Consider the following 20,009-nt stretch of genomic DNA (forward strand, 5'->3'; position numbering starts at 1 on the left):
CTGTGTCCCCATCCCTATACCCGTGTCCCCATGTCCCCATCCACATATCCCTATGTCTCTGTTCCATCCCTGTGTTCCCATTTCCGTGTCCCCATCCCTATCCCTGTATCCCCGTGTCCCCATCCCTATCCCCGTATCCCTGTGTCCTCATCCCCATGTTCCCATCCCCATCCCTGTGTCCCTGTCTCCATTCCTGTGTCCCCATCCCCATATCCCTGTGTCCCTGCTCCTATCCCTATGTCCCTGACCCCATCCCCATGTCCCCGTTCCCACCCTGTGTCTCCATTCCCATCCCTTGGTCCCCGTCCCCATCCCCATGTCCCCGTTCTCATCCCCATGTCCCCGTCCCCATCCCCATGTCCCCATCCCCATGTCCTCGTCCCCATGCCTGTGTCCCCATCCCGGTGTCCCCATGTCCCCATTCCCATCCCTGTGTCCCCATCCCCGTGTCTCCATGTTCCTGTTCCCATCCCCATCCCCGTGTCCCCGTCCCCATCCCCATGCCTATCCCCGTGTCCCCATCCCCGTATCCCCATGTCCCCGTCCCCATCCCTGTGTCCCCATCCCGGTGTCCCCATGTCCCCATTCCCATCCCTGTGTCCCCATCCCCGTGTCTCCATGTTCCTGTTCCCATCCCCATCCCCGTGTCCCCGTCCCCATCCCCATGTCCCCATCCCTATCCCCGTGTCCCCATCCCCGTATTCCCATGTCCCCGTCCCCATCCCTGTGTCCCCATCCCGTGTCCCCATGTCCCCATTCCCATCCCTGTGTCCCCATCCCCGTGTCTCCATGTTCCTGTTCCCATCCTCATGTCCCCATCCCCGTCCCCATCCCCGTGTCCCCATCCCCGTATTCCCATGTCCCCGTCCCCATCCCTGTGTCCCCATCCCGTGTCCCCATGTCCCCATTCCCATCCCTGTGTCCCCATCCCCGTGTCTCCATGTTCCTGTTCCCATCCTCATGTCCCCATCCCCATCCCCGTGTCCCCATCCCCGTGTCCCCGTCCCCGTGTCCCCGCGGCCGTTACCCCCGCGCACGCGCACGGAGATGAAGGACTGGGCCACCAGGGCGGCCGTGTGGGCCAGGATGATGGCCAGGACGGCCACCTCGAAGGGCAGCGCCCGCACGAGCGTCCGCAGCGGCGCCAGCGCCACCAGCGCGGCCCGTGACAGCGCCGCGGCCAGGCGGGTGACGAGGCGGCGCGCGGCGCGGCGCAGCCCTGCGGGGACATTGGGGACATTGGGGACACTGGGGACATGGGGGATATTGGGGACACTGGGGACATGGGACAGCGCGGTGGCCAGGCGGGTGGCGAGGCGGCGCGCGGCCCGGCGCAGCCCTGTGGGGATACTGGGGACATTGGGGACACTGGGGACATTGGGGACATTAGGGACATGGGGGACATTGGGGACAACGGGGACATGGGACAGCGTGGCGGCCAGGCGGGTGACGAGGCGGCGCGCGGTGCGGCGCAGCCCTGCGGGGACATTGGGGACATTGGGGACACTGGGGACATTGGGGACATTAGGGACATGGGGGATATTGGGGACACTGGGGACATGGGACAGCGCGGCGGCCAGGCGGGTGACGAGGCGGCGCGCGGCGCGGCGCAGCCCTGCGGGGACATTGGGGACATGGGGGATACTGGGGACACTGGGGACATGGGGGATATTGGAGACATTGGGGACGTGCAGAACATTGGGGACATTGGGGACATGGGGGATACTGGGGACACCGGGGACATGGGGGACATTGGGGACATGGGGACACTGGGGATATTGGGGACTTTGGGGACATGGGGGATATTAGGGACATTGGGGACACTGGGGACATTGGGGATATTGGGGACATTGGGGACATGGGACAGCGCGGCGGCCAGGCGGGTGACGAGGCGGCACGCGGCCTGGTGCAGCCCTGCGGGGACAGGGGACACTGGGGACATGGGGGACATTGGGGACCCTGGGGATAGTGGGGACATGGGGACATTGGGGACAGCAGCCACGACGCCCGTCCCAGCCCTGCGCATGGGGACACAGATCAACCAGGGGACACGGATTGGAGGGGACAGGGATCAACCGGGACCCGGGATCCGCAGGGAGGGGATTCAACTGGGACAGGGATCAACGGGGGACCAGGGACAACGAGGACAACAGGGCACCGGGACAACGAGGACAAGGACAACACGGGACCGGGAGCAGCAGGGAACCGGGAGCAGCACAATTGGGATCAACAGGGAATCGGGATCAGCAGGGGACCAGGGACAACGAGGACAAGGACAATGGGGGACCAGGAGCAGCAGGGAACCGGGATCAGCGGGAATTGGGATCAACAGGGAATCGGGATCAACAGGGAATTGGGATCAGCAGGAGACCGGGAGCAGCGGGAATTGGGATCAACAGGGAATTGGGATCAGCAGGAGACCGGGAGCAGTGGGAATTGGGATCAACAGGGAATCGGGATCAACAGGGGACCAGGAGCAGCGGGAACTGGGATCAACAGGGAAGCGGGTAGAGCAGGAATTGGGATCAACAGGGGACCGGGAGCAGTGGGAATTGGGATCAACAGGGAAGCGGGTGCAGAAGGAATTGGGATCAATAGGGAATTGGGATCAACAGGGAACCAGGAGCAGCGCGATTGGGATCAACAGCGGACTGGGAGCAGCCGGAATTGGGATGAACAGGGAATCGGGATCAACAGTGGACCAAGAAGAGCGGGAACTGGGATCAACAGGGCACCGGGTGCAGCAGGAATTGGGATCAACAGGGAATCGGGATCAACAGGAGACCAGGAGCAGTGGGAACTGGGATCAACAGGAAACCAGGAGCAGCGGGAATTGGGATCAACAGGGGACTGGGAACAGCAGGAATTGGGATCAACAGGGAATCGGGATGAACAGGGGACCAGGAAGAGCGGGAACTGGGATCAACAGGGAATCGGGAGCAGCAGAATTGGGATCAGGGGGAATTGGGATCCATCTCCTGCGCCATCCCGGCCCCCCCACCTTTGTGGCGCCGGCTCCGGGACAGCCGGGCGGCCCCGGGCGCCCCCTTTTCCACCGGCACCGTCAGGAAGTCCATGGCTGCCGCCCCGCAATCCCAACGGATCTGAACGGATCCCAACGGATCTGAACGGATCCCAACGGAACTGGCACCGCGGCGACGCCCAACGGAGCCGCCCTGTCCCCACGCGGCTCCGTGACGACCCCCTTCCCGCCCCACTTCCCAGGGCTTGGCGGAGGCTCCAGGATTTATTCCGGATGGCGACGGGAACCCGGATCCCAGCCGGGATGTTGACATGGATCCGATTCCCAACACGGACATGGAGCAGGACCCACTGCTCCCACCAGCGCAGCCCAGTGTCCCGCATGGATCGCGACCCCATTCCCATCGCAGCTGGTGACAGGGAATGGATTCCCACTGGGAATGAGGTCTGAGGTCCCGTTCCCATCGCAGACAAGGATTATGATCCCATTCCCGTTGTGGATGCGGTTCTGATAGTCGTCGAGGACATGGAGCACAACGCAATTCCCATCGGGAACAAGGACTGGGGTCCAATTCCTACTGTGGATGTGGAGCATGATCCGCTTCCCATCATGGACACGGAACACGATCTGATTCCCATTGGGAACAAGGGCTGGAGTCCGATTCCTACCAGAAACAAGGACCGGGGTCTGATTGCCATTGGAAACAAGGACTGGAGTCCAAATCCCATCAGGAATACGGATCCCAACTCGTTTCCCAGCTTCCGCATCCCGCACAACCCACATCCCTCCCCGGCCAAACCCTATATTCCCCCTTTCCTGCAATTCCCAGCGGGAAGCAGCACTCTTCTTCCTGCTATCCCTGGGGATCCAGCACCCCCTTCCCGCTATCCCAGCTGGACCCAGCACCCCCCTTCCCACTATCCCAGCGGGATCTAGCACCACCTCCCTGTCTGGATCCAGCACCCCCCTTCCCGCTATCCCGGCCGGATCCAGCACCCCACCTTCCTACTATCCCAGTGGGATCCAGCACCACCTCCCTGTCCGAATCCAGACCCCCCTTCCCACTATCCTTGCCGGATCCAGACCCCCCTTCCCGCTATCCCAGTGGGATCCAGCACCACCTCCCTGTCTGGATCCAGCACCCCCTTTCCCACTATCCTGGTCGGATCCAGCACCCCCTTTCCCGCTGTCCCCCCGTATCCAGAGCCCCTTCCCGCTATCCTGGCCGGATCCAGCACCCCCCTTCCCGCTATCCCAGCTGGATCCAGACCCCCCTTCCCACTATCCCAGCGGGACCCAGCACCCCCCTTCCACTATCCCCCCAGATCCAGACCCCCCTTCCCACTATCCCCCCAGATCCAGATCCCCCTTCCCGCTATCCCAGCGGGACCCAGCACCCCCCTTTCCGCTATCCCCCCGGATCCGGACCCCCCTTCCCGCTATCCCCCCTGGATCCAGACCCCCCTTCCCGTAATCCCCCCGGGATCCAGAGCCCCATTCCCGCTATCCCCCCGGATCCAGTATCCCCCTACCACTATCCCGGCGGGATTCGGACCCAACTTCCCGCTATCCCCCCAGACCCGGACCCACCTTCCCGCTATCCTGGTGGGATCTGGACTCAAGTTCCCGCTATCCCCCCGGATCCGGACCCCCCTTCCCACTATCCCCCCAGATCCAGACCCCCCTTCCCGCTATCCCCCCAGATTCAGACCCCCCTTCCCGCTATCCCAGCTGGACACAGCACCCCCCTTCCCGCTATCCCCCTGGATCCGGACCCCCCTTCCCACTATCCCCCCAGATCCAGACCCCCCCCTTCCCGCTATCCCTGCTGGATCCAGATCCCCCTTCCCACTATCCCGGCCAGACCCAGACCCCCCTTCCCGCTATCCCCCCAGATCCAGACCCCCCTTCCCGCTATCCCCCCAGATCCAGACCCCCCTTCCCGCTATCCCAGTGGGATCCGGACCCCCCTTCCCATTATCTCCCCGGATCCAGCATCCCCCTTCCCGCTATCCCCCCGGATCCAGACCCACCTTCCCGTTATCCCCCCGGATCCGAACTCACCTTCCCGCTTTCCCGCTAGAGCTCCCGCCGGGCGCCCACGGTGAGGTCGAAGAGCCGGGGCTGGAGGAGGCTCCCGCCGCGGTCCAGGATGAAGTGGAAGGGGCGGCCGCACACCTTGATGGGCAGCGTCGCTCCGGCGCCGCTCCCGGTTCCGCTCCCGGTTCCGGAGCCGGTTCCGGTCCCGGTCCGCTGGACCCGGCAGGCGACGTCGCGCAGCGGCACCGTGAAGCGGGCGCCGCGGCCCAGGCCCAGGGGCCCGTGGGTGGCGATGGCGACGTGGCGGCCGCCGCGCAGCAGCGTCAGGCGCCGCACGGCGCGGAGCGGGAGCGCGATGCCGGCCGCGACGAGGAGCGATCCTGCGGGAATAGGGACACGGATGGGATCCCGGAGCCGGATCCGACCCATGGAGCTGGATCTGACCCCCTGGATCCAGATCTGACCCCCTGGATCCAGATCTGACCCCCAGGATCCAGATCTAACCCATGGAGCCGGATCTGACCCCCCCAGCGGGAGCGGGAGCGCGATGCCGGCCACCACCAGGAGCGATCCTGCGGGAATAGGGACACGGATGGGATCCCAGAGCCGGATCCGACCCACAGAGCCGGATCTGACCCCCTGGATCCCCAACCGACCCCCCCAGTGGCAGCGCGGCAACAACCCCCTGACATCAGTGTGACCCCCTGACCTCAGCGTGACCCCCAATGTGACCCCCCTGACCTCCCGCGTGACCCCAGTGCGACCCCCTGACCTCCTGTGTGACCCCCTGACCTCAGCGTGACCCCTCGACCTCAGCATGACGTCAGCATGACTCTGACCTCCCATGTGACCCCCTGACCTCACCGTGACCCCCTGACCTCCCGTGTGACCCCAGTGTGACCTCCTCCATGACCCCTTGACCTCAGCATGACCCCAGCATGACCCCTGACCTCCCACGTGACCTCCTGACCTCAGCGTGATCCCAGTGTGACCCCTTTGACCTCCTCCATGACCCCTTGACCTCAGCATGACCCCAGCATGACCCCTGACCTCCCACGTGACTCCCTGACCTCAGCGTGACCCCAGTGTGACCTCTGTCCCCGTGGTGACCCCTCCTGCGACCTCCCCCCCGCGTCACCCTTTGCCCCTCTCCCTCTCGCGTGACCCCGGCGTGACCCGCTGACCCCGCGGCGCCCCCCGGCCCCGGTACCGAGCGTGAGGCAGGAGGCGGTGAAGCCGAAGCGCCACTTGTTGTCGCGGGGCCGCAGGGGGTCGTCGGGATCGCCGGGGGCGGCGGGGGCGGGCGCGGGGCGCAGCGTCGTGAAGGCCAAATGCGCCAGGTAGCCCCAGAAGAGGCTCTGGCCGGCGCAGAACAGCCCCAAGATGCGGAAGAAGCGGTCGCGGTCGTGGCGGAAGAGGACGACGTCCCGCGGCACCGCCGCGTCCAGCGCCGCCAGCGCCGCCCGCGCCGTCGCCATGGCCGCGCCGCCGCTTCCGCCCCGCCGTGACGCCCCTTCCGCTTCCGCTCCGCCGTGAAGCCGCTTCCGCCCCGCCGTGACGCCCCTTCCGCCCTTCGAGAAGTCCCTTCCGCCCCGCCGTGAAGGCCCTTCCGCCCCTCCGTGAAGCCGCTTCCGCCCGGTCCCCCCGCCCCGGCCCTTAAAGGCGCAGCGCAGCCAGAAGGCGGCAGCGTTGAGACGGTTTTTATTTATTTACAAAACGATGAAAGAAGGGGATAAAACACCGGGAAGGGCCGGGGTGAGGGAGAGGCGCGGCTCACTTCAGGAATGCCACGTCCGGGATCTTTCCTTCCAGCTGCAAGACATGGCGGGAAGGGGGTTAACGGGGTATCCCGGAGGGGGCCCAGGCGTCCGGGCTCCCTCCGTTCATCCCGTCCTGGACCCACCTTGAGCTGGGTGAAGACCTGCCCGGCCCGGCCGTAGTCCCAGTCGTTGTCCTGCAGGCACCTGCCGGGGGGGGACAACATAATTGGGGGGGGGGGGGGTCCCTGATAAACAAGGGGATTCTGCTCCCCCCACCCGGAAAACAGGAGGATCCGGCCATCCCTCGGGACAAGGAGGGGGGATCCTGATCCCCTTTGGGATACGGTCGGGGATAGGGGGTCCCAATTGCCTCCAGGACGACGCAGGGGGGATCCTGCCACCCGCCTTGGGATGGGGGGGGCGGTGGATTGTCCCCCCATCCCTTGGGATAAGGAAAGGGATCCTGATCCCTTTTGGGACAAGGGATGGGGGTTCCCAATAGCCCCAGGACAAGAGGAGAGGGGTCTTGTGACCCCAGGACAGAGAGGAATGGGGTCCCAGTGACCCCAGGACAAGATGGAAGGTCCCAGGGATCCCAGAACACGGTCCCCACGCCCCCAGGACGAGGAGAAGGGGGCCCCAATGATCCCAGAAAAAGGTGGGAAGGTCCCTGCAGCCCCAGGATGAGGGGAACGGGGTCCCAATGACCCCAGGACAAGCTGGAAGGTCCCAGGGACCCCAGGCCAAGCGGGATGAGGTCCCAGTGACCCCAGCACAAGGTCCCCGTGCCCCCAGGACAAGATGGGAAGGTCTCAACAACCCCAGGACGACGGGGACAGGGTCCCAGGGACCCCAGGACAAGGTGGAAGGTCCCAGGGACCCCAGGACAAGGGAGACGGGGTCCCAATAACCCCAGGACAAGGGGGATGGCATCCCAGTAACCCCAGGACAAGGTCCCTGCACCCCCAGGACAAGGGGAACAGGGTCCCAGCAACCCCAGGACAAGGTGGGAAGGTCCCAGGGACTCCAGGAAGAGGGGGACAGGGTCCCTGTGCCCCCAAGACAAGGTGGGAAGGTCCCCGCGTCCCCAGGACAAGGGGAACGAGGCCCCAGGGACCCCAGGACAAGAGGGACAAGGTCCCCGCGCCCCCAGGACAAGGGGGATGGGGTCCCAGGCCGAGGGGAACGGGGCCCCGGTGAAGGTCCCCGCGAACCCAGGACAAAGGGGACAGGGTCCCAGAGACCCCAGGACAAGGGACACGGGGTCCCAATAACCCCAGGACAAGGGGGATGGCATCCCAGTAACCCCAGGACAAGGTCCCTGCACCCCCAGGACAAGGGGAATGGGGTCCCAGCAACCCCAGGACAAGGTGGGAAGGTCCCCGCGTCCCCAGGACAAGGGGGATGGGATCCCAGTGATCCCAGGACAAGGGAGACGGGGTCCCAGTGACCCCAGGACAAGGTCCCCATGCCCCCAGGATGAGGGGGACGGGGCCCCAGTGATCCCAGAACAAGGTGGGAAGGTCTCAGCAACCCCAGGACAAGGGGGACAGGGTCCCAGGGACCCCAGGCCAAAGGGGATGGGATCCCAGGGACCCCAGGATGAGAGGGACAGGGTCCCTGTGCCCCCAGGACAAGATGGAAGGTCCCAGGGACCCCAGGACAAGGGAAACGGGGTCCCAGGGACCCCAGGGCAAGGGGGATGGGATCCCAGTGACCCCAGGACAAAGGGGACGGGGTCCCAGGGACCTCAGGACAAGGTCCCCACACCCCCAGGACGAGGGGGACAGGGTGCCAGCGCCCCCAGGACAAGGTGGAAGGTCCCAGGGACCTCAGGATGAGAGGTACAGGGTCCCAGCGCCCCCAGGACAAGGTGGGAATGTCCCCACGTCCCCAGGACGAGAGGAATGGGGTCCCAGGGACACCAGGACAAGGTGGGAAGGTCCCAGCGCCCTCAGAACAAGGTGGGAAGGTCCCAGCAACCCCAGGACAAGGGAAACGGGGTCCCAGTGACCCCAGGCCAAGGTGGGAAGGTCCCCGCGCGCCGGCCTCACTTCTGGGACCACTCGAGGTTCATGCCCGACTGCATGGCGAAGGCGGCCAGCATCTCCTGCTGCTCGGCGGCCAGCGTGGGCACGGGGCTGGACGACGGCGTGGGCGCCGGCATGGCGAACGCGCGGCGCAGCTCCTCCGCGCTCGCGTTGCGCACGAAGAGCTCGTCGTTGACGATGCACAGCCTGCGGGGACAGGGACACCGCCGGTAACGTGGGCCGGGGACACTGGGACACCCATCATCCCGCTGGTGTCACCCTGCTGGTGTCACCCCACTGGTGTCTGCACAGCCTGCAGGGACAGCGACACCCCTGGTAACACGGGTGGGGGACACCGGGACACCCCTGTCCCGCTGGTGTCACCCTGCTGGCATCTGCACAGCCTGCGGGGACAGGGACACCGCCGGTAATGCGGGCGAGGGACACCGGGACACCCCCATCCCACTGGTGTCACCCTGCTGGTGTCACCCCGCTGGCATCTGCACAGCCTGTGGGGACAGTGACAACCCCGGTAACGCGAGCAGGGGAGATTGGGACACCCCCTGTCCCACTGGTGTCACCCTGCTGGTGTCTGCACAGCCTGCAGGGACGCCGGGACACCCCCCGTCCCGCTGGTGTCACCCCGCTGGCATCACCCCACTGGTGTCTGCACAGCCTGCAGGGACAGCGACACCCCTGGTAACACGGGTGGGGGACACCGGGACACCCCCCGTCCCGCTGGTGTCACCCCGCTGGTGTCTGTACAGCCTGCGGGGACAGGGACACCGCCGGTAATGCCGGCGAGGGACACCGGGACACCCCCATCCCGCTGGTGTCACCCTGCTGGTGTCACCCCACTGGTGTCTGCACAGCCTGCAGGGACAGTGACAACCCAGGTAGCGTGGGCAGGGGACACCCCCCGTCCCACTGGTGTCACCCCGCTGGTGTCTGTACAGCCTGCAGGGACATCGGGACACCCCCGTCCCGATGGTGTCACCCTGCTGGCGTCACCCCGCTGGTGTCTGTACAGCCTGCAGGGACATCGGGACACCCCCGTCCCGATGGTGTCACCCTGCTGGCATCACCCCGCTGGTGTCTGTACAGCCTGCGGGGACACCAGGACACCCCCCGTCCCACTGGTGTCACCCCGCTGGCGTAACCCTGCTGGCATCTGCACAGCCTGCGGGGACAGGGACACCCCCGGGTAACGCGGGCAGGGGACACCAGGACACTCCCCATCTCACTGGTGTCTGCACAGCTTGCGGGGACAGCGACACCCCCGGTAACACGGGCTGGGGACACCGGGACACCCCCCATCCTGCTGGTGTCACCCTGCTGGTGTCACCCCACTGGCGTCACCCCGCTGGTGTCACCCCCCCGGTGTCACCCCCGCTCACCCCGTGTTGCCGGCCGGCACGGCGATGAACATGCGGGTGAAGGCGCGCACCGAGTCGCGCGACTTGCCGTCCACTGAAGAAGGGGACAAAAGGGGTGACACTGAGTGACACGGTAGGGGTGGCACAGAGCAGCACCGAGGCCACCGTCAGCGGCACCCACCTTCCTTGAAGATGCCGTGCACGGCGAAGCAGAGCAGCGTGTTCTGCGGGGACAAGGGGACACGGAAGGGGGTGAGGTGGCACGTGCCACCCCCGGCGGGTGTCCCCGCTGTCCCCCGCGCGTCCCTGCGCTCACCGTCTGGGCGCAGACGTCCACCACGAAGGAGTTGACGTCGTGCTGCGTCTTGGGCAGCTCGTTGAGGAAGGCCACCACGTTGAGGCGCGTGTGCTTGAGCAGCTTGAAGCGCATGGCTGGCGAGGAAGAGCGCGGTGAGCGCTGGGGACACCGCGGTGACACCGCGGTGACACCATGGGGACGCCGCGGGGACACTCACTGGGGTCCTTGAGCTTCTTGACGTTCCTGCTGTCCTTAAAGTACTCGTTGAGGCTGTTCCTGCGGGGACGGCGGGGCCATGGAGCCGAGCGGCGGCCGCGCGCGGGGACGGGGGACGATGACAAGGCCGTGTCACCTACCGGGGCGGGTTGTGGGGACCGAAGGGGATGCTGAGCGAGCAGCAGGCGCCGTCGTGGTAGGCGTCCAGCAGCCCCTGCCGGTCGCTGGAGTCGTAAATCGAGTAGTACCTGCACGGGGGGACGCTCGGGTGAGCGGGGGACATTTGGGGACACTCGGGGGACACGGGGGGCGTTTGGGGACACTCACTGCTGCAGGAAGCGCAGCACCAGCACCTTGAGGTCGTCCGAGCCGAAGTAGCTGCCCTGGGGAGAGGGGGGAGCAGAGGGGCAGTGGGGACCCCCGCGGCCACCGGCTGTGTCCCCTCCGGGTCCCCTCCGTGTCCCCTACCTTGCAGGGGGGCAGCGTCGTGGGCGCCTCCACGTCGAAGGCGATGGGTGGGGGGAGCTCGTGGCCGTCCTGGGGGGAGGAAGAGGATGGGGGGCGGTTGGGGGGATGAGGAAGAGGGTGGGGGGACGAGGAAGAGGATGGGGGCGGCGATTGGGGGGGGCGAGGAAGAGGATGGGGGGCGAGGAAGAGGATGGGGGGCAGGAGGGGGAATAAGGAAGAGGATGGGGGCAATTGGGGGGGTGAGGAAGAGGATGGGGGCAATTGGGGGGGTGAGGAAGAGGATGGAGGGTGGTTGGGGGGGTGAGGAAGAGGATGGGGGGCGGTTGGGGGGGTGAGGAAGAGAATGGCGGCGGTTGGGGGGGTGAGGAAGAGAATGGGGGGGTGAGGAAGAGGAATAAGGAAGAGGATGGGGGCGATTGGGGGGGTGAGGAAGAGGATGGGGGCGGTTGAGTGGGGCGAAGAAGAGGATGGGGGGGCGAGGAAGAGGATGGGGGGCAGTTGGGGGGGTGAGGAAGAGGATGGCGGCGACTGGGAGGGTGAGGAAGAGGATGGGGGGTGATTGGGGGGGTGAGGAAGAGGATGGGGGGCAGGAGGGGGAATAAGGAAGAGGATGGGTGCGATTGGGGGAGGTGAGGAAGAGGATGGGGGGTGGTTGGGGGGGTGAGGAAGAGGATGGGGGGCAGTTGGGGGGGTGAGGAAGAGGATGGCGGCGACTGGGAGGGTGAGGAAGAGGAATAAGGAAGAGGATGGGGGGCGATTGGGGGGGTGAGGAAGAGGATGGGGGGTGGTTGGGGGGGTGAGGAAGAGGATGGGGTGGCAATTAAGACGATGGGGGGCAGAAGGGGGAATAAGGAAGAGAATGGGGGCAATTCGGGGGGGGGAAGAAGAGGATGGAGGGTGGTTGGGGGGGTGAGGAAGAGGATGGGGGGCGACTAGGAGAGTGAGGAAGAGAATGGTGGCAATTGGAGGGATGAGGAAGAGGATGGGGGACGACTGGGGGGTGAGGAAGAGGATGGGGGTGGTTGCGGGGCAGTTGGGGGAATGAAGAGGGGCGATTGGAGGGGTGAGGAAGACGATGGGGGTGAGGAAGAGGATGGGGAGAGAGAGGGGGAGGAAGAGGATGGGGAGCGGTTGAGGGGAGGAAGAAGACAGGGAGTGGGAGAGGGAATAAGGAAGAGGATGGGGACTTGGGAAGGGGGTGAGGAAGAGGAGGGGGAGCGGGGATGGGAGGAAGAAGGGGGTCCCCCCCGTCATTCCCGGGACTCACCAGGCGCAGCAGCTTCGGGAATCGCTCTCGGACGGAGCTGCCGGGATACAGAGGAGTCGGCGGGGGGGGCCGCCTGCCCCCCCCCCGGCACCGTGTCCCCCTCCCTCCCCCCTCCGGGTGACCCCCCCGGTGACACCCTCCGTGTCCCCCCCCCATCCCTGCGCTCGGGCCTGGGACCCCCCCAATGTCCCCATCTTGGTGGGGGGGGGTGTCCCCCCCAATCCGTGTCCCCCCCCCCAGGGCCAGGTCCGGGGGGGGCTGCGGCCCCAGCACTTACCTGGCCGGTACTCACCTGCGCGGGGGGGGGGGGGGCCAGCGAGGAGGGAGGGGACAGGGGACAAGGGAGGGGACAGGGGACATCCCCCCCCCCTTGGTGACACAGCGGCCATGGGCACGAGCTGCCTCCTTACAGCTGGGAAGGCGCCGGGAACACCCGGATACGGAAAAGAGGGAAGAGCACAGAGGGAAGCAGGGGGTTTAAGCATGGAGGGGGGGGACATAGAGTGGCAGTTGGGGACACACAGTGGCAGTTGGGGACACAAATGGGGGGTGACACAGCGGGCGCCAGGGCAGAGCCTCTTCTCCTTCCCGCCGCTCCCGGCCGGCTCCGGGCTGTGCGCGGAGCTCCGGGAACATCCGCCCGCGGAGCCGGGAGCGCTGCCGGCTGCGCCGGGCGGGAATCGCGTGTGCGTGGGGGGGGCCCGGCAGGAGGCGGGCCGGGAATTCCGGCACCGGTGGCGGGCCGGGAATGCCGGCGGCGGGCCGGGAATGCTGGCGGCGGGCCGGGAATGCCGGCCGCGGACCGGGAATGCTGGCGGCGGGCCGGGAATGCCGGCGGCGGCGGCGGGGCCGCGCGTTTGGCCACTGCACGGCTGTGCCTGTCTTAGGTTGTTCCTCCCGCGAGGAATCTTACCCGTCTCTGGCTAACCAGCCATCGTCGAGGGCCAAACGGAAGCGCCGCGGGATGCGGGATGTGGGGGGGGGGGTAATTCCCAGCGGAGACCCCCCCCCGCTCCCGTCTCCGGTTTGGATAGAGCGGAGCCCTCCCCCGGGAGCGGCGCCCGCGGAGCCCCCGGGCCGGCGGCGCTGGGAGCTGCGGAGAAGAGGCTGCGTCTCCCGAGCCCGGAAAACGGGGAGAATCGGGAGCAGGGGGAAAAATGGGAGAGAGCAGGGGGAAAATCGGGAGAGAGCAGGGGGAAAATCGGGAGAGAGCAGGGGGAAAATGGGAGAGAGCAGGGGGAAAATGGGAGAGAGCAGGGGGAAAATGGGAGAGAGCAGGGGGAAAAAGAGCAGGGAAAGGAAGGGGGGGACAAGAGGGCTCCCAGCTGTAAGAGGCGCCGGCCGCGCGCTCCGTGTCACCGGGGGCCGGAGCGGAGCCGGATGAATCCGGAGGCGGGATGGGGGGTCGGGGGTGGCCTCGGCGCGTCCTCCGGGGCCCCCCCGGGCCGCCACTGACCTGACGTAGGACGACTGGTCGCGGAAGGCGTCGCACAGGGGGTTCCCGTCGAGCCAGAGCTCCTCCAGCCGGAGCCCCTTCACCTTGTCCAGCTCCCGCTCGGATTTGAGCTGCGGGAATGGGAAGGCGGGGGGGGGGGGTGAGGGTGGGGTGGACGGGGACGCACGTGGGGACGGGGACGCGTGGGGACGGATCTAAATCTAGGGATGGATCCACGTGGGGACGGATCTACGTGTGGGGACGGAGCCACGTGTGGGGACGGAGCCACACGGAGATGGATTCAGATGTGGGGATGGATCCAAATGTAGGGGCGGATCCACGTGGGGACGGATCCACATGCAGGGATGGATCCGAGCACAGAGACGGATCCGCACAGGGACGGATCCACGCAGGGACAGATCCATGTGTGGGGGCGGATCCACAGGCGGGGACGGAACCACACAGGGATGGAAACGTGCATGGGGACGGATCCACATGGGGACATATCCAAATGTGGGGATGGAGCCACATGCAGGGATGGATCCGAGCGCAGGGACGGATCCCAGTGCGGGGACGGATCCACGCAGAGACGGATCCACGTGTGGGGACGGAGCCGCATGGGGATGGAAACGCGCGGGGATGGATCCAGACATGGGGACGGATCCAAATGTAGGAGCGGATTCACATGCAGGGATGGATCCGAGCACAGGGACAGATCCGAGCACAAGGACGGATCCACATGCAGGGATGGATCCAAGCACAGGGACGGATCCACGCAGGGACAGATCCACGTGTGGGGACGGATCTGCATGGGCACGGATCCAAACGTAGGGATGGATCCGAGCGCGGGGACGGATCCACGTGTGGGGACGGATCCATACAAGGGGATGAATCCATGCAGGGCAGATCCACATGTGGGGATGGAGTCACGTGTGGGGACGGATCCAAACGTGGAAACGGATCCACATGCAGGGATGGATTCAAGCGTGGGGTCGGATCCGCACACGGGGATGGATCCACATGGGGATGGATCCATGCACGGGAACGGATCCACATGCAGGGATGGATCCATGGGCGGGAACGGATCCACACGGGGGGGACAGAGACGCACAGGGACGGATCCACGTGGATCCGCATGTGGGGGATGGATCTGCACAGGGACGGATCCACACACGGGGGACAGATCCACACGGGGATGGATCCGCACGGGGATGGACCTGCGTGCAGAGGATGGATCCACGCGGGGATGGATCCATGTGGTGGAACGGATCCACGCGGGGATGGATCCGTGTGGTGGAATGGATCCACGTGGGGACGCATCCGCGTACGGAGGGGATGGATCTGCACGGGGACAGATCCGCGCGTGGAGAATGGATCCGCACGGTGGAATGGATCCACACGGGGACGGATCCGCGTGCAGGGGATGGATCCGCATGGTGGAACGGATCCGCGCGGGGACGGATCCTCATGGTGGAACGGATCCACGTGGGGACGCATCCGCGTACGGGGGATGGATCCGCACGGTGGAACGGATCCACGCGGGGACGGATCCGCGCGGAGCGGCCGGACCCACCTCGTTGCGCGACAGGTCGAGGATCTTGAGGCCGGCGGCCTTCTGTGGCAGCTCGCCCAGCTCGTCCAGGCGGTAGAGCTTGTTGCTGCTCAGGTTGAGGGACAGCAGCTGCGGGGACAGCGTCGGCGTGAGCGGATCCGCGCGGAAAACGCACGGAGCGCGGCGCGGATAACGGCCGGAGCGCGGCGCGGATCCGCGCGGAAAACGGTTGGAGCGCGGCGCGGAAAATGGCGGGAGCGCGGCGCGGATCGGCGCGGAAAACGGCTGGAGCGCGGCATGGAAAACGCACAGAGCGCGGCGCGGATCCGTGCGGAAAACAGCTGGAGCGCGGCGTGGATCCGCATGGAAAACAGCTGGAGCGCGGCGCGGATAACGGCCAGAGCACAGCACGGATCGGTGCACAAAATGGCCAGAGCGCGGCACGGATCCGCGCGGAAAACGCACGGAGCGCGGCGCGGATAACGGCCGGAGCGCGGCGCGGATCCGCGTGGAAAACGGCCGGAGTGCAGGGGGATCGCGGCAGGGATAACGGCACGGATAACGGGATCAGGCTGCAGATAGCGGAGTGGCTACCGCAATGCGGATTGTGATGGGAGCATGGGCGAAGCAGGATGCGGATTGCAGCTGGATTGTGATACGGATCGTGGCTGGATTGCGTGAGGGTCGCAACTGGATCGTGGCTGGATTGTGGTGTGGATCGTGGGGGGATCGCGGCCGGATCGGGGAGGGATCGCAGTGCTGATCACAACGGGATCGTCCGGATCGCAGCGCTGATCACAACAGGATCACAGCCGGATCACGGCCGGATCACAGCCGGATCGTAGTGTCGATCGTGGCCGGATCGCAGCCAGATCACGGCACCGAGCACGACAGGATCGTGGCGCGGATTGCGGCCGGATCGCAGCGCCGATTGCCACAGGATTGACAGGATCGCGGCCAGATCGTGGCAGGATCGCGGCTGGATCACGGCATCGATCACAACAAGATTGACAAGATCACGACCCGATCGCAGCCGGATCGCGGTGCCGATTGCGGCCGGATCGCGGCTGGATCGCAGCCGGATCGCGGTGCCGATCGCGGTGCCGATCGCGGCTGGATCGCAGCCGGATCGCGGTGCCCATCGCGGTGCCCATCGCGGCTGGATCGCGGCCGGATCGCAGCGCCAATCACAGCCGGATCGCAGCCATTTCCCAGCACAGATTCCAGCACAACCAACCGGGCCGGCGCCGGAATCCGGCCCTCACCTCGGGGATGTTCTCCTCGATGATGCGCAGCACCACCTGCATGCAGCTGCGCTGGTTGAGCACCACGTCGATGCTCTGCGACACCAGATCTGCGCGCGGCAGCGGCGTCAGGCGCCGCCGTCACCGTCACCGGCGCCGCCGCCGCGGCTCCGACCGCTCCGGCGCTCACCTGGATCCGTGCGGAGACTCTTGAGATCCAGGGATTTTTGCGAGCCGTCGTACCGTTTGCTCATGCACAGCTGGGAGAGGTGAGAGGCGTCAGAGAGGCCGCTTGTTCTGGCCCCAAATTGCCTTTCATGGCCCCAAATCACTGCTTCTGGCCCCAAATTGTCACTTCTGGCCCAAAATCGCCCCTTCTGGCCCCAAAATCGCCCCTTCTGGCCCCAAAATCGCCTCCCTTGGCCCCACTCACCTTCACCTGCTCGATCTCCTCCGGCTTCAGCTCGTTCTGCAGCGACTGCGGCGGTGCCGATGAGTTGATGATGATGACGACCTGGGAAGGGGGAGCACCGGGGACGCGTCACTGTCACCGTCACTGTCACCGTCACCCGGGTGGCATCCGCGCGCGGCCGCCGGCACCGTCCCCGCACCTTGTAGTTGTCCCGGTCGGTGATTTTGCGGGAGACCTGCTTGAGCGCGCTGGCCGTGGTGGCGTCTTCCACGTAGAACTGGGCCCGGTTGTGGTCGTAGTGGAACTGGGAAGCGGTGGGAAGGACCGGGATTGGGAAGGGCCCCTGGGAATGGCCCCTGGGATAGGGGAACGGGCCCTGGGATAGGGGAACGGGCCCTGGGAACAGCCCAGGATAGGGGAATGGGCCCCAGGATAGGAAAACGGGCCCCAGGAACGGCCCGGGATAGGAGAATGGCCCCTGAGAACGGCCCGGGATAGGGGAACAGGCCCCGGGATAGGGGAACGGGCCCCTGGGAATGGCCCAGGATAGAGGAACCGGCCCCGGGATAGGGGAACGGGCCCCCGGGAACGGCCCGGGATAGGGGGACGGGCCCCGGGAACGGCCCGGGATAGGGGGACGGGCCCTAGGAATGGTCTGGGATAGGGGGACGGGCCCCGGGATGGGTGATGTGCCCCCGGAACAGCCCTGGAATGGATGAATGGCCCCTGGGCCTAGGAATGACCAGCTCCACTGGGAAAAACGGGAAGCAGAAGGACTGAGCTGGACGCCTGGGCCCCGCGGAGCCCCCTCACCTCGACGGGGGTGAAGGGGACGCTGCAGAGGTTCTGGATGGAGCTCAGCAGCCACGACTTGTCGTACTTCTTCCCATAGGGAATCTGGGCGGGAAGCGGTGTCAGGGAGCCGTCGCCGGAGCCGGAGCCCCCTCCGGTGCCCCCCCCCCCCCCATTCACCGTGATCTTGAACCAGCTGCGGCGGCCGCCGTCCCGGCTGCCGGTGCCGGTGCCGGCAGCGCCGCGGTCCTGGGCCAGGAGGTCCCGGCGCACCGTGATGTGGATGTTGGCGGCGCGGTTGGGCCGCGGCCCGTAGGGCAGACTGGGAAAACAGGGAATAACGGTGGGTGCCGGTGACCCTGCACCGGGTCCGGTGTCCCCTCCCGGTCCCGGTGTGTCCCCTCCATCCCAATGTACCCCCGGTCTCGATGTCCCCCCCCATTTTGTGTCCACACAAAATTGCAGCATCCCTATGCCCATCCCGATGTCTCCTCCCCTGTCCTGGTGTCACCTCCTCCATCCCAGTGTCTCCCCATCCCGATCCCGGTGTCCCCATCCCAGCGTTCCCCCCCCAGTCCCGCTGTCTTCTCTTCCCATCCTGGTGTCCCTGTCCCGGTATCTCCATCCCGGTGCCCCCTCCAATCCCAGTGTCTGCTCTCCCCAGCCCGGTGTCCCTGTCCTGGTGTCCTCCCCCCAATACCAGTGTCCCCATCCCAGTGTCCCCGTCCTGGTGTCTCTGTCCCAGTGTCCCCAACCTGGTATGTCCCCCCCCAATCCCAGTGTCCCTATCCCGGTGTCTCCCTCCAATCCCAGCATCTGCTCTCCGCATCCCAGTATCCCTGTCCTGGTGTCCCCATTCTGGTGTCTCCCCTCCCCATCCTGGTGTCCCTGTCCTGGTGTCCCCGTCCCGGTGTCCCCTCCGCAATCCCAGTGTCCCCATCCCAATCCCGCCACCTCCCCTCCCCATCCCGGTGTCCCCGTCCTGGTGTCCCTGTCCCACTGTCTCCATCCTGGTGTCCCCCTCCCAATCCCAGTGTTCTCATCCTGGTGTCCCCATCCCGGTGTCCCCCCCCAATCCCGCTGTCTGCTCTCCCCATCCCAGTGTCCCTGTCCTTGTGTCCCCATCCCGATGTCTCCCCTTCCCATCCCGGTGTCCCCGTCCTGGCATCCCCCCATAATCCCGCCATCTCCCCTCCCCATCCCGGTGTCCCCGTCCCGGTGTCCCCTTCCCGGTGCCCCCCCTCAATCCCGCCGTCTCCCCTCCCCATCCCGGTACCCCCCCCCCGTCCCGGCACTCACTACCGGCTGCGGGGGCTGTCGTGGGCGTCGCTCATGGGGACGTCGCCGTCGTCGTCGTCGGGGCGGCCGCGGGGCCGCCCGCGGGGCCGCCCGGCCCCGTCGCTGTAGAGCTTGGCCCGGAAGTGGCCCCGGCCCTTCTTCTGGCGCCGCGTGAAGCCCCGGCCGCCCACGCGGTCGTCGTGCTCTGGACCGGACCCCCCCGGTACCGGGACGGAGCTGTCAGTACCGGGCACCCCCCCCAACCCAGCACCGCGCTCGGTACCGGCCCAAACGGGCCCCCCCGCGGCTGCCGGCACCGGTACCGCCTCCCTCCGCGCTGCCCTGCACCGGGGCCGGGCCTTCCTCCTTGCCCCGGTACCGCTCCCGGTACCGATCAGGCCCGGAGACCCCCCCCCACCCTCCTTTTTTCCCATCCCGGTACCGACCAGACATTTAGCCCCGCCTCCTCCCTCCCCGTTTCCCGACGCGGATTCCCCCTCCCGCTTCCCAACGGCGGCCCGGAGGCCCCGGTACCGATCGGGGCCCGCGTCCCCCACGGCCTCGGCGCCTCCTCCGCGCGGCCCCCGGTGCCGGCCCGGCCCCGCTCACCGCTGTAACCGCCCTTGGCCTCCTCCGCCATCGCCGCGCGCTCCCGGTAACCGACCGCGGCCCCGCCGCCGCGCACGCGCGCCCCGCCCCCGGCGCGTCACTTCCGCCACTGCGCATGCGCGCGCGCCTTCCGCTCCACCACGCAAGCTCCGCCCGCTCCGGAGGAGGGGCCGGAGGGGGCGGTGCGGCCGGAGGGTGCCGGGTTCGAGTCCCTCCCCCGGCGGCAGCCGCGATCGCAGGGACGCGGGT

At 66.9% G+C, this 20,009-nt stretch overlaps 2 protein-coding genes across 2 annotated transcripts; both read right to left on the bottom strand.

Moving 5' to 3' along the window:
* Window positions 1-5,062: 5,062 nt before the first annotated feature.
* On the bottom strand, window positions 5,063-6,501 carry LOC148592780 (transmembrane protein 223-like). The gene is made up of 2 exons (XM_088533809.1): window positions 6,234-6,501; window positions 5,063-5,403 (listed from the first exon to the last, which is right to left on the bottom strand). Exons 1-2 carry the CDS (start codon window positions 6,499-6,501, stop codon window positions 5,063-5,065), a joined length of 609 nt encoding a protein of 202 aa, XP_088389935.1.
* A 286-nt stretch (window positions 6,502-6,787) lies between these two features.
* LOC148592781 (nuclear RNA export factor 1) lies at window positions 6,788-19,845 on the bottom strand. Its single transcript, XM_088533810.1, has 21 exons — window positions 19,761-19,845; window positions 19,173-19,356; window positions 18,054-18,195; window positions 17,895-17,978; window positions 17,281-17,385; window positions 17,103-17,183; window positions 16,860-16,929; window positions 16,691-16,779; window positions 15,447-15,554; window positions 13,895-14,004; window positions 12,439-12,475; window positions 11,172-11,240; window positions 11,031-11,086; window positions 10,844-10,951; window positions 10,705-10,763; window positions 10,506-10,621; window positions 10,371-10,413; window positions 10,211-10,283; window positions 8,838-9,020; window positions 6,927-6,987; window positions 6,788-6,835 (listed from the first exon to the last, which is right to left on the bottom strand). Exons 1-21 carry the CDS (start codon window positions 19,789-19,791, stop codon window positions 6,797-6,799), a joined length of 1,848 nt encoding a protein of 615 aa, XP_088389936.1. The 5' UTR covers window positions 19,792-19,845; the 3' UTR covers window positions 6,788-6,796.
* Window positions 19,846-20,009: the final 164 nt, after the last annotated feature.

The sequence above is a fragment of the Tinamus guttatus genome, unplaced genomic scaffold (assembly GCF_059628265.1).
Source record: "Tinamus guttatus ecotype Peru unplaced genomic scaffold, ASM5962826v1 Tinamus_guttatus_pri_ptg000523l, whole genome shotgun sequence".
NCBI classification, from domain to species: Eukaryota; Metazoa; Chordata; class Aves; order Tinamiformes; family Tinamidae; genus Tinamus; species Tinamus guttatus.